Here is a 12,546-nt window from a genome sequence, read left to right on the forward strand (position 1 = left end):
AATAAATATATAAATTACCAAAATATATAAATAGTGAGGTATTTACAAAAATATATTATGGAACATATCTTGAATGCTGAGGAGTTAACCTAAAATTGAGCATATTTCGGCGTTTGAGACCCCATGCTGTGACCAGACGACGTCGAGACATATCCTGAGTGCACCCGGAATATGTTATTTTAGATGCGTTAGAGTTTATTACGTTAATTTTGTGTTTTGCTGAATGTTGACAGCCACGAGAAATTTGTAGGGAGGTGCGTAAGTTCGGTGGAGTACATACCTGTTTGGCACCTACCATGTCTCAAGACCATGCTTAGCTGCATAGTAGTTTGATTTTGCAAGGTAGTGTTACCTATGATAAAGACTGACCCGTCGGTGTCTATCCTGGTGTTGCAACGTGCGGTGCATCAGAGTTACTATTTCAAAGGTGTGGATGGCAAAGTAGAAAGCGATTGCCAAGATCTATGACGATTGGGAAGAGTCGTACAACAAGATACCTACACTGTTACAAGCTTTGTAAGAGTGCCTCCCAGGTACGATTCACGAATGCGTTACTGTTCCTTATTACAATGAGGACATGGTTGACGGAGAGTGGAGCCAGTTTGACAAGGGTTTTTTGGACATTTTCTCCATGTATTGATGCGTTTAAGCATTGCAAGCCTTCTGTATTTGTGGACGGGACACACTTGTACGAAAAGTACGGGGGCGTGCTGTTAATTGCTATGGCACAAGATGGTAATAACAACATTCTTCCCATAGCTTTCGCATTAGTTGAGTTTGAGACAATGAAAACTGTTCACATCGGGTTGAAGTACTGAAATTAGAAACGATATACTAATGCATGAAAAAATATAGAAACCAAAAAATGTCGTACCTAGTCAATTGTCAGGGCATCGATGCGACGACGTAAACTCTAGATTCTGCCATCACGACGATCTCTACTTTGTTGCCCTAGTCCTGTCAACTTATGTAGAATAAAAATAGTTGAACAGAATTTAATTAATTACATTATCTAACATGTGTTTAATGTCTACTACTTAGTAACTTAAAAATTATTTATAATATGTACATACATAGCTACAAGTGGCAACCTGATGACGTTGTAACCCACCAGACTAAACATGAAAATCTGTGGTAGATCCACGAGATAAGAAGCGGCACGCACCCTGTAATTTCAGTCACATCACGCCCTGCCACGGTGCACTGTGAGTAGTACGTATGACAGAGCAGGACAGACACCATGACAACTGGCTACAATGATGAAAATCTTCTAGCAGTGGCAACCATCTCAAGGGGACAAGTGTAGTAGACTTGTCTATTAACAGAAACCCCTGATAAGCGTCATCAAGTAGCACCGGTCGTACTGATGGAGTGTATCCGGAGCTGCCCTTGCTGGAATGTGTGCAACCCTATCCCTCAGCCAGGTCATTCTCACCTCGAAAACCTGCTTCCTTCCTTCTGATTGTGGTGGCAACCTGGCACCAAGTAAATCCTCAAATCACTCCTATATGGGGTGTCCATGCTATCGTTGGAAGTCTCTGATACAATCTCCGATCGGCTCTCCATTAATGCATAGACCAATGTGGTAGGCAACATCTTGGAGCGTAATGTTGATCTCACCCCATGAAAAGTGGAACGTGTGGGTCTCGGGCCTCCACTGCTCGACAAATATAGAGATAAAAAAATTGTCAAACATAAAATTTCTCAACTCTACTACATGCCAAAATCCAGCTTTCCTTATATAAGCAACAAGATGTCCGGCGAAGGGAGACCCAGGGTCACACGGCGTGACAACAGTAACCGTAGTCTCTGCAATTTTCATAACATTTACTCTCTAATATTAATCTCGTCTAAACCATTAATTGTGTTTAACCATTACTAAAAATTATAAACCAAGTAGATAAACATATATATTAAATGCAATAGATATAGTACGAACATAATTTCTATTGCTAATATTCATAGTATTAACTAAAGATAAATCATTGGGCATATTGCAATAAAGACAAATCATACAGGACTATCAAACATTACATAAAAAAATATATCATTCAGAATTATCAAGCAATATGTAAAAAAATAAATTCATTCATGTTAAACTATTCTAACTTCACATGACTTCAATTAGTTATCTATTAATTAGACTAACATCTTAATTGATAGTTACTTACTTTATTTATTTAACTTAACTTACAATTTGTTATCTATTTTATTTATTTAACTTAAGTAATAATTATTTACAATCAATTATACAAAATATAAAATCATACTACGTATATCAAGAAAACTAATATAGATCTTTTAATTTAGTCTACTCACTATACCTACTCCATTAACTAAGTTATTAAAGACTAAACATCTAAACTTATTATTCACTAAAAATAAAACAAGAAAAAACTACTAACATCAAAATCTAAAGCTCCAGCTACGTGCCAAATAGCATTCAGTCTGTTAATGTCTTCATCGTGGACATATTCTCGGGGGCCATATTTTCTGAAGGAACTCGACCTTAAGCATTTAGAAGGTCACATAAATTTAAAAATGATGGTTATGCACAACAATCTCGGATGTTGTGACCTTATATATGCATCCGAGTATATCTCAGATGCTGAGACCCCAATTGCAGTTTTTGTATATATCTCGGATATTGAGGTCCCATTCTGATTTTCTGCATATCTCGGGTGCTCAATACACGATCTCTCCCCTAACACATATTCCGAGTGCATCAAGATATGTCTCAACGTCACCCAATCATAGCATGGAATTTCAGATGCCGAGATATGCTCAATTTTGAGTTAACCCCTCAACATCCAAAATGTGTCACATAATGCATTTTTGTAAATAGCTCACCATTTATACATTTTGGTCATTTATATATTTATTCAATTTAAATAAAAAATCCCAAGGATGTTGGTGTGTAGGCGTTTAGCGATAGGCCGCACTGCCCCCGCAAATGTAATATGTCATATGCTTGTGGTCTCACACTCTCATAGAGTCAAGGACATTTATTCAATTCCAAAGGAAGGTGTGCAATGTTAGGGATATTTAGGAGGAATGAATTTTTCTATTTGTTTAAATAATAATTAATTAATTGTTTTGTTTTTATGTAATGATTGAATTAGTTTCTTAGCTTTTAAATTAATCTAATTTATTCTTTTAATTTTAAACCATCAATTAAGTTAATTTTTAGGGTATGTTATCAATTGTGCCCTGCTCTGCTAGGGTATTTTTGGTTCTGCTAGGGTTTTGCAGATAAATCCCTATTTTTAAAATCAACTTTGTGGTGTGCCTTAAGTTTATCATGGCAGCCTCGTCTGTCTTTCATGAACAGAGTAAAAATTGTTTAGAGAAAGAAGAAGAATAAGTAATTCACTTTGGGGATGAAGAGATTAAGAAGGGTCTGGAGAAATGCTCTAAAAGTCTAGTATGGCGGCTTTTGGCGGATCGACCATTCAGTGCAGGTACTCTAGAAGCAACACTCTGATCAATATGGAGACAGTCAGATGGTTCTAAAGTCCAAGATCATAGAGGTAACCTTTTTCAGTTTTTCTTTGATGATAAAATTGAGCTACTTAGAGTGGAGAAAGGAGCCCCTTAACTTTTCAAAAATTATATTCTGAATATAAGGCCATGGAGTGAAGATATATAGATCACAGATTCAGAATTCTCCCATGTCCCTATATGGATACAACTGTGGGAAATGCCTGAACATTGCAAGACTACAAGGCTGGGAAGGAGAATTGGAGAGATGATGGGAAAGGTAATGGATGTAGAAATTTTTTCTATGAGGAGTAAGGAGGAAAAAATTCTGAAAATACAAGTATTAATGGACATAACCAAATCTCTGAAACGAAAACTCAAGATCTCTGGCAGTAACAGTAAAGTTACTGATCTTCACCTTAAATATGAGAGGATTGGTAATTTTTGCTATTGTTGCGGGAGTATTGGACATGAGGTTAGGGCATGTAATACTCATTTGGAGCAAATAGCGAAAGGAGAAGCAAAGGAGGAGGAATGGGGGGTATGGCTTAGAGCGGATCAGTTTGGATGGCGTCTGGAGAACCAAAAAGAAAATAAAAATTCAAACTGCCCCAATATAGTGAGGGAGGGAGAGAAAAAACAAAGGAAACCAACTCCGGTGAGCCTAATTAAAAGTTTTGCTAGTCTTTCTGTCTAAAAGGAGAACTCACAATACAGAGGACAAGAGAATGAAGTACAAAGCAATCCCAAACTGCTAGCATAAGAAGGAAGTAAGGGAGAGACACATGAAAGAAAGGAGATATTCGAGGAAAGAAGCTCTAGCACCGAAAATACAACAACAATAATTCAAATTGCTACACAAGAAAACTTGTTCACATTTGGTGCGAAGGAGGGTGAAGAGGGACAGCAGGGACCTAGGAAACATAATTTAAAGCAGTTGGCAAGGAAGACCCACACCCACAAATCTATTACAGGAGTTAAAAGGAGGTATGAAGATTCAAGGAAAAGCTCTAGTGGAAAGAAGCAATGCCAAGATGATGTGGGAGAAGTGAATAAGGGAGAGGGTGCCACCCAACAATTAGCACCAAAGGAGGGATAAAGATGGTGATGTGAAACTGTCAGGGTTTGGGAAAACCCCTGATAGTTCACAACATAAAAGGGTATTAACAAAACCTATTCTCCCAAGGTTTTATTCCTATGTGAAACAAAGAATAATTCCTCGACTGTGGAAGGTGTGTTATGGAGGTGTGATTTCAATTCTATGTTTACAATTGACCCAATCAGTATAGTGGGAGAATTAGTAATTGCATGGAAAGAAGGGATTATAATGTAGATTGTGGAGTACGATTCCTTCTATATTTACCTCAAAATGAAGGATAGGCAAGGCAAAATGAAATGGAAGGTGATAAGTGTCTACTTGCATACTAAAGAAGGTATAAGGGCGGGACAATTTAATAAAGTTCTAAAAGTTCTCGAGAGAGGGGGTGAGAGTATTATAGTGATTGGTGATTATAATGCAATCTGTTCCAATCATGAAAAAGAAGGTGGCTGAATTAAGACTGCAACTTCCATCCAGCACTTCAATGATTTTATCAATTCCGGGAGGTTAGTGGACATGGGATATGAGGGTGATAAATTCACAAGGAGCAATTGACAATTTAGAAGGAATTTTATTAGAGAAAGGCTGGACAGAGTCTTAGTTACGAATAGTTGGCGAACTGAATTTTCAGCAGCTGTTGTGAAGCATCTAGAGGACACAGGTTTTTATCATAGACCGTTATTTCTCAGTTCAGGGATGGAGGAAAGGAGGGGAAAGCGTCATTTCAGGTTTCAGGAACACTAGTGTGAGAATGAAGAGGTTATTAATCTAATCAAAAGGTCTTGGAGGGCCGACATTCAAGGCTCACCATTGTACAAGCTGGCTGGGAAATTAAAACATTGCAGGCATAAGATCATTGAATGGCAAAGAACCTTTTCCTTTAAGTCATAAACCAATATTCAGCACCTTAAGGACTAGATTGTTCAAGAATCCAATAAAAATTCTGAGGCAAATGAAAATAGTATTCGAATATGAGAAGCGGAACTAGAGGAGGCATTGGAGTAGGAGGAAGGGTATTGGAGAGAAAAATCGAGAGTGCAGTGGCTTAATTGGGGAGACAAGAACACTAAATTTTTTCATTCCAAATTTCAAGCCAGGAATAGAAAAAATAAGTTAGTGGAGTTGGAGGATAACAAGGGTGGAGTTGCTAATGATCCGGAAGGTATGGCAGCAGTAGCACAAAAATACTTTGAAGATCTCTTTGCTACTAGCCAACCTAAAAATCCGGAAGTCGAGTTGCAATATATACCAAACAAGATAAATGCATCCACAAACAGATCTCTGATTCGGCCAGTTACTGAAGCAGAAATAAAAATAGCAGTTTATTTCATCAACCCCTTCTCCTCTCCGGGGGAAGATGGTTTTATAGCCAAATTTTTTCAATTCTTTTGGAGAATATCAAAGGTGATGTGGTTCAGGCAGTAAAGAGTTTATTCTCCGGTGGTAAAATTTTTAAAGCCTTCAATCACACACATATCTGTCTTATTCCAAAAGTACTGAATATTTTTTGTAGATGATTCAATACTTTTCAACAAATCAAGTGAGGAAAAATGCCAAAACTTGCTTGGGATTTTACAGGTTTATGAGAAAATATGTGGGAAAAGGTTAATCTTAATAAGTCGTTGGTCTTTTTCAGCAAAAAATACCCCAGTTCACATCCGCAACCAGCTAGCTCAAATTCTTTTGGTACCACACATTGGAAATCAGAACAAATATCTAGGCCTCCCAGCAGTGATTGAAAGATCCAAGAAGGCTACTTTTCAACTTCATTAAGGATAGGGTGATTCAGAAATTGAGTCATTGGAAACGAGCTCTTTTATCTACTAGTAGCAGATAAGTGTTAATTAAGGCTGTGGCCACGGCGAATCTTATTTACACTCTAAGTTGTTTCAAACTACCAGAAATTCTCCTTGAAGAAATTCAAAGAGCCATCCCACAATTTTGGTGGGGCCAAAAGGAGTTTGAACGGAGAATGCACTGGATTGGTTGGAGAATTACTTGCCGACCAAAGAATCAAGGAGGACTTAACTTCAAATACCTTAACACCTTTAATCTGGCAATGTTAGCAAAGCAAAGATGGCATCTACTCACCAAGCTAACCTCTCTTATCAGTAAAGTTTACCAGAGTAAGTATTATCAAAATTCTGGTCTCCTAAGAGCAGAAACAGATACAAATCCCTCCTAGGATTGGCGTAGTATAATGGAAGGAAGGAAAGTCTTAGAGAAAGCAATTCTCTAGGAAGTGGGCAGAGGTCTATCTATTCGAATTAGGGAGGATTCATGGGTCAGAGATTATGTAGCCATCACTCCTAATCTCTCACAAGATACAGAAGAAAGACCAGAGAGAGCCTCAGACCTAATCCTACTTAACAGGTTATGGAATCAACCATTAATTCAATCAATCTTCAACCCAAAATTTTCTACAGCGATCATCAACATACAGCTACATGAAACTAAAGATAGAGTTACCTGGATGAAAGGAAAAGGAGGTAGTTTCACAGTGAACTCGGCATACAGGATAAGCTTACAATTTTTTCACCCACCTTTGGAATACCTACCGGAATAGTGCCAACACAAAGTATTATGGTCAAATTTATAGAAAATAAATTGTCATCCAAAAATTAAAAATTGCTTTTGGAAGATTATCCATGAGGGACTACCTATTCTTCAAAAGATCTAATCTCGAATTCAATCAATGAACCCAATCTACCGGCGGTGCAATCAAGTTGAGGAATCAACCTTTCATTGCTTCTGGGAGTGCAAGGAATCAAAGGATGTTTGGCAAGCAGTAAATTTGTCCACACCAGACCAACAAGAAAAAACCTGTAAATGGTGGATGAGACTGAAAAATGAATTGAGAATAAATGAAGCAACTAAAGAAAGAAGAGAACTCGCAGCAAACATTACCTGGCAGATTTGGAAAGCCCAAAACGTTTTCATCTTTGAAGACCGTCAAATTCCCCCATCTGAAGTCTTGGCAGCAGCTTGGAGGGATATGGAAGAACGTCGAAGAATATAAAAGCCTTATTTTTCCTTTTTTTTTCTTACAACAAGATATATATTAAAATTTTGGTGGATCTATCTATTTTCTATTTTTATTTATAGTCTATTTTAGACCATCTATTTTTGTTAATGAAAATCATATCCTACCGTTGAAAAAAAAATTAAGTTAATTTTTCCATAAATTAGTATATAATATTAACGAACACTAATATGATGAAACGTTAACTTCTATACGGTATGTTTCAATTAATTTGATTCATTATTGTTTGAGGAACTAAATTAATTATGTAATAAAAACTGAAAACCAATTTGATTGTTATCTCTTTTTAACAATCATTTTGAAAATTATCATATGTTATTAAATTTAAATATTATATTGAGATCATTCATAATTAGAAGAACCAAATTTCAAAATTTTTTATTAGAAGATATAAGTTTGTCTTTGTTATTGTTATATGTTACAATTTCCTTTTATTTATTTGTGTTCAAATAATTTTAAAAGTGACTTAATATATGTATAAAAATTGACATAGGAATATTTTTATATCACCTTTTAAATAGGTTTCCCAAAATACGATCGAATATATACCGAATGATACCTAAATGAGCCAAATTGAAATTCGTTTCTGCAATGAGTCAAACCCTATATTTATATAATTCGAACCAGTGTGGTTCGAACTCTATTCATAAGTAATTCGAACCAGTGTGGTTCGAATTACTAAGAGAGAAATTCATTCAAGTAAATCGAACCAGGGTGGTTCGAATTACTTGGGAGGAGAACGTAGCACATAATTCGAACCAGGCTGGTTCGAATTATATGGGGAGACGCTGCATCAAATAATTCGAACCAGTCCGGTTCGATTTAGTGGTAGACAGTGCAGTATATATATATGGTTCTAAACGTGAGTTGCTCTCATAGAGGGTGTAATATGGCTAGTGAGGAAAATTTTGTGGTTTTGGTTCACCATAGAGGATCCATTAAGAGGAAAATTCGCTCCGGTGTGAAGTTTACAGATAAGGATCCTCTCTGTATTGTCGTGAAACCAACGACGAGCTATGATGATCTTGTTAGATCTGTGCTCATGAAACTTGGTCTGGAAGGTGTGAAGCGAGTGAAGAAGTTTTTCTATCGTATTCCAATCACTGTCTTGCAGGATACGGTGAAGTATGATTGCTTCACGATTGGTAGTGATGAGGACCTGCAAGTCATGTTTCTATGTCAGAGGCAGTTTCCCGAGGTGAGGACACCAGAGTTGTTGGCAAAGTTGGTTGATGTGGTATCCAGCTCAGGGGGTTCGAACCGGAATGCCAACACTGAAGCAGCGGCAGCCGGTTCAAGTTCCAGGCCTGCCGTTGCTTCTTCGTCCGACCCTGTGTACGAGCCAGCGGTCGAAGCAGTCGCCTCCCCGTCTTTTGCTGTTGATCTGAATGATGGAGTAGGCGACGTGGTAGGATCAGTTGATATTCTGCCGAACGCTTTACAGGGAGTTCCACCGGTTGGCGTCGGAGACGGAGTGTTGGGTGATGTAGATGAGGACGACGTCGAGCCGGATATGATCGAGGATGACAGCGGCGACGAGGTTGGAGCGACTGAGCCTGCATTGGTGGTCGGTGGTTCTAGTTCTGGCACACAGCAGTATCCACCACATTTTTCCTCTTTGGACCTAGATGCCATGAGGCAAGAGGGTGTTTCAGGGCACTCTGTTGGATTCGGAGCTAGAGATGCTGAAGGGACTGCTGGTTTGACAGAGTTCCAGGTTGGTCAGCAATTTTAGGATAAAGACGAGGCCCTGTTAAGTGTGAAGACTTACAGCATCCGGCGAGGGGTATATTACAAGGTTGTGGAGTCTGATCATCGTCATCGTCATCAGCGTCAGGTGCAGTGGCATGAACCGCAGCACGCCCTCTACCTCTGCCTGGATGATGTCGTCGTCGACCCCCAGCGGGGCGGGCCTCGTCCCCGGCCTCCATAGCATGCTCAAGCCACCCCCAGTCACGCTGGCTACGACGTGTGCCCACGCGAGCTCTCCTATCAACCCGCCTCCTGTCCGACACGTCGTCAGGCCGATCTATCTCAGGTACTCGCCCAGCTCCCCGCTGTGAGGCCTCAACAGGAATAGCAACGGCTCTCGGATCGCCCAACTGCGGATCCGGAGACAAAAACCTCTTCCCGTGCTGACTCCACCAATCCAAGAACTGATGCGACGGACCAGGGTCAGCAACAACATCGAATCTCAGCACGCTCTCCGTCCGGTCGTCCCAATATTGATGCCACTTCTGCAAATGGGACGGGAATCATCGATCGCCGCCTCTGCCGTTCTTCAACATCAGAAAGTCGATGTTCAGGGCGGCCTGTGGACGGGGCTGCACCCCTCCAAACTGCGGAAGAACCCTATCTACTTGATGCCACTCTATGACGGCAAAGTAGATAAGGGATGTAACAGACCGCCACAGCACCATATGCCGAGGCTCCAAAACCTCGGGATGCACGACCTGAAGTACGTCGGGGCTACTGTACGGCATCCAGGTAAACTGCACCCAGAACGATACAATGTCAGGGCAACTCGTGATCCCAACTCGTAAATCGTTGTTAAATTAAAAAATTAATTAAGTAACATACTGACCTCTCTATCCTGCAACCGGTCTATCCAGAGCTTCCACGTCTGAACTCTAGGACCCTTCTCGCTACTGGAAGGGATGTAACCTGACCACCTGCAACATGCACATGTTTTACCGCTACTTATATGTGTGCTTAGGGTATCCAATACATTATGAATGAACACGCGGTTATGTGTAGTAAATTGAAATAGACAAAGATTAGTAAAGTACCTCGAGGCCAATGGCCAGCTGAACGTCTCAAATCCTGCAGGCCTAAACCGAGGAAATCGCCAGAAAATCCATGACTGAAGTAGCTGAAGTGGGCCCGCTAGCTTGATAACATTTCTGTTCGCCACACGGCACATGCACCGGTACAACCATGCCAGTGCTGCAGAACCCCAGCTGTAGGTCCCCATCTCCTCCAGCCTAGCTACAAATGGAAGCCATCTGATCTGAACCCGGTTGCCCGACTTGTCCGCAAAAAGCTGTGTGCCCAACAACATCATGATGTACGCACGGGCATAACGACGCACAGTATCCTCATCAGCTCCCTCCGGGCACTCACCAAACGTCTCCTGAAACCAGCTGCAGTTGACCGCGTACTTCTGAACCTGGCTAGGAGAAGGTACCACTCCAAGCAACTCCTCGAACCAAACCCAGGCTGGACGGCCACCCTCGATGTATATATGGAACTCTGATAGGCAGCCGCTGACGTAACGCCCGTCCACTGGCAAACCCAGCTGGTATGCCACGTCCTGCAGTGTGATCGTGCATTCTCCGAACGGCATATGAAACGTGTGAGTCTTCGGACGCCATCGCTCAACAAACGCACTGACAAGGGCCTCGTCCAACCGGAACCATCTATCGTTCAGCCTTGCAAGATGGTAAAGACCAGCCATCTGCATGTACGGAACGTATCTGTCATCCAGGACCATGCCCTGCTACCGCCGCATGCTCCTGATGCATCGCTGAGGCTGCGGAAGAAATGAACCGCATTATTAGAACCAGCTTAATTACCGGTGACAAACATAATCAACACGATAATTGATAAACCAAAAAATCTTACTATGTATAGCCGCTTAAAAATCCAAGAACGAGAACCATTTGCATAAGAAACTTAAATTAGAAACCACCATAGGCTACTGACATGAAAGATCTAACATTATAAAACCACAACTAAACCGCTTACATAAACCACAATTAGAAACCACTAACGTAAACCGTTAACGTAAACCGCTTACATAAACCACATACACAAACCACTAACATAAACCACTAACATAAACCACTAAGATAAACCACTAAGATAAACCACCAACATAAACCACTAACAAAAACCACTAACGTAAACCGCTTACATAAACCACATACATAAACCACTAACATAAACCACTAACATAAACCACTAAGATAAACCACCAACATAAACCACTAACAAAAACCACTAACGTAAACCGTTAACGTAAACCGCTTACATAAACCACATACATAAACCACTAAGATAAACCACTAACATAAACCACTAAGATAAACCACTAAGATAAACCACCAACATAAACCACTAACAAAAACCACTAACATAAACCATTTACAGAAATCACTAACATAAACCACTAAAATAAACCACCAACTAAACCAATATCTTACTCGCATGCCAAACCACAAACTCACATGTATCGGTAAAACAAAGTTATTTCCGTACTAACCTCTTCGTTGATGACCCCAGCTATATGGGCGACTCCGTCCAAGCGATATAACCGTGCCGGATCGTCCTCCATGAGCAGAGTATTCCGTTCAGGTCTTTCGCGGAGAGAATCTGGGTCGTTTTCTCTGAGATTTGGTGGGGCAGGGGAAGGTGAGAATGGTTCGAATGAGGCTGATTCGAACTCCTTATATAGCCCATTCCCTAGTAATTCGAACCAGGGGGTTCGAATTACTAACAACCTAGCTTAAGCGTAATTCGAACCGGGGTGGTTCGAATTACATGTTGACCTAATTTACCCATAATTCGAACTGGAGTGGTTCGAATTACTTGCATTCCTAGTTCGAACCAGGCTGGTTCGATTTACTTTCAATTTTTCTTTGAAATTCGAACTACTTTGGTTCGATTTATTTGAAGATGAAGTTCGAACTAGCCTGGTTCGAATTACATAAAAATATGACCTGGCTCATTGCTGTATCGATTTTCATTTTGGCTTATATAGGTAAATTTGGATCGATGTTGGCTTATTATAGTATTTTGCCCTAATTAATATCTATTATTGTTTACCTTTTATTCTATCTTGCATTGTTTCCATTAAGTGTGTAGGTCAATTATTTATTAATAAAAAAATATTATATATTACCAACTAAAATTATTTATATAT

At 39.9% G+C, this 12,546-nt stretch overlaps 1 protein-coding gene across 1 annotated transcript; it reads right to left on the reverse strand.

Moving 5' to 3' along the window:
• On the reverse strand, positions 9,878–11,115 carry LOC107636161 (protein MAIN-LIKE 1-like). The gene is made up of 3 exons (XM_016339687.1): positions 10,412–11,115; positions 10,207–10,294; positions 9,878–10,114 (listed from the first exon to the last, which is right to left on the reverse strand). The coding sequence occupies exons 1-3, from the start codon at positions 11,113–11,115 to the stop codon at positions 9,878–9,880; spliced, it is 1,029 nt and encodes a 342-aa protein (XP_016195173.1).

Source organism: Arachis ipaensis, chromosome B04 (assembly GCF_000816755.2).
Source record: "Arachis ipaensis cultivar K30076 chromosome B04, Araip1.1, whole genome shotgun sequence".
In the NCBI taxonomy this organism is placed as follows: Eukaryota; Viridiplantae; Streptophyta; class Magnoliopsida; order Fabales; family Fabaceae; genus Arachis; species Arachis ipaensis.

Coding starts and splice junctions, on each gene's coding strand:
- LOC107636161 (XM_016339687.1), bottom strand. CDS start 11,115: ATGGTCCTGGATGACAGATACGTTCCGTACATGCAGATGGCTGGTCTT. Junction 10,295..10,411: donor AGCTGGCCATTGGCCTCGAG/GTACTTTACTAA, acceptor TGCATGTTGCAG/GTGGTCAGGTTACATCCCTT. Junction 10,115..10,206: donor ACCGGTTGCAGGATAGAGAG/GTCAGTATGTTA, acceptor TTCTGGGTGCAG/TTTACCTGGATGCCGTACAG.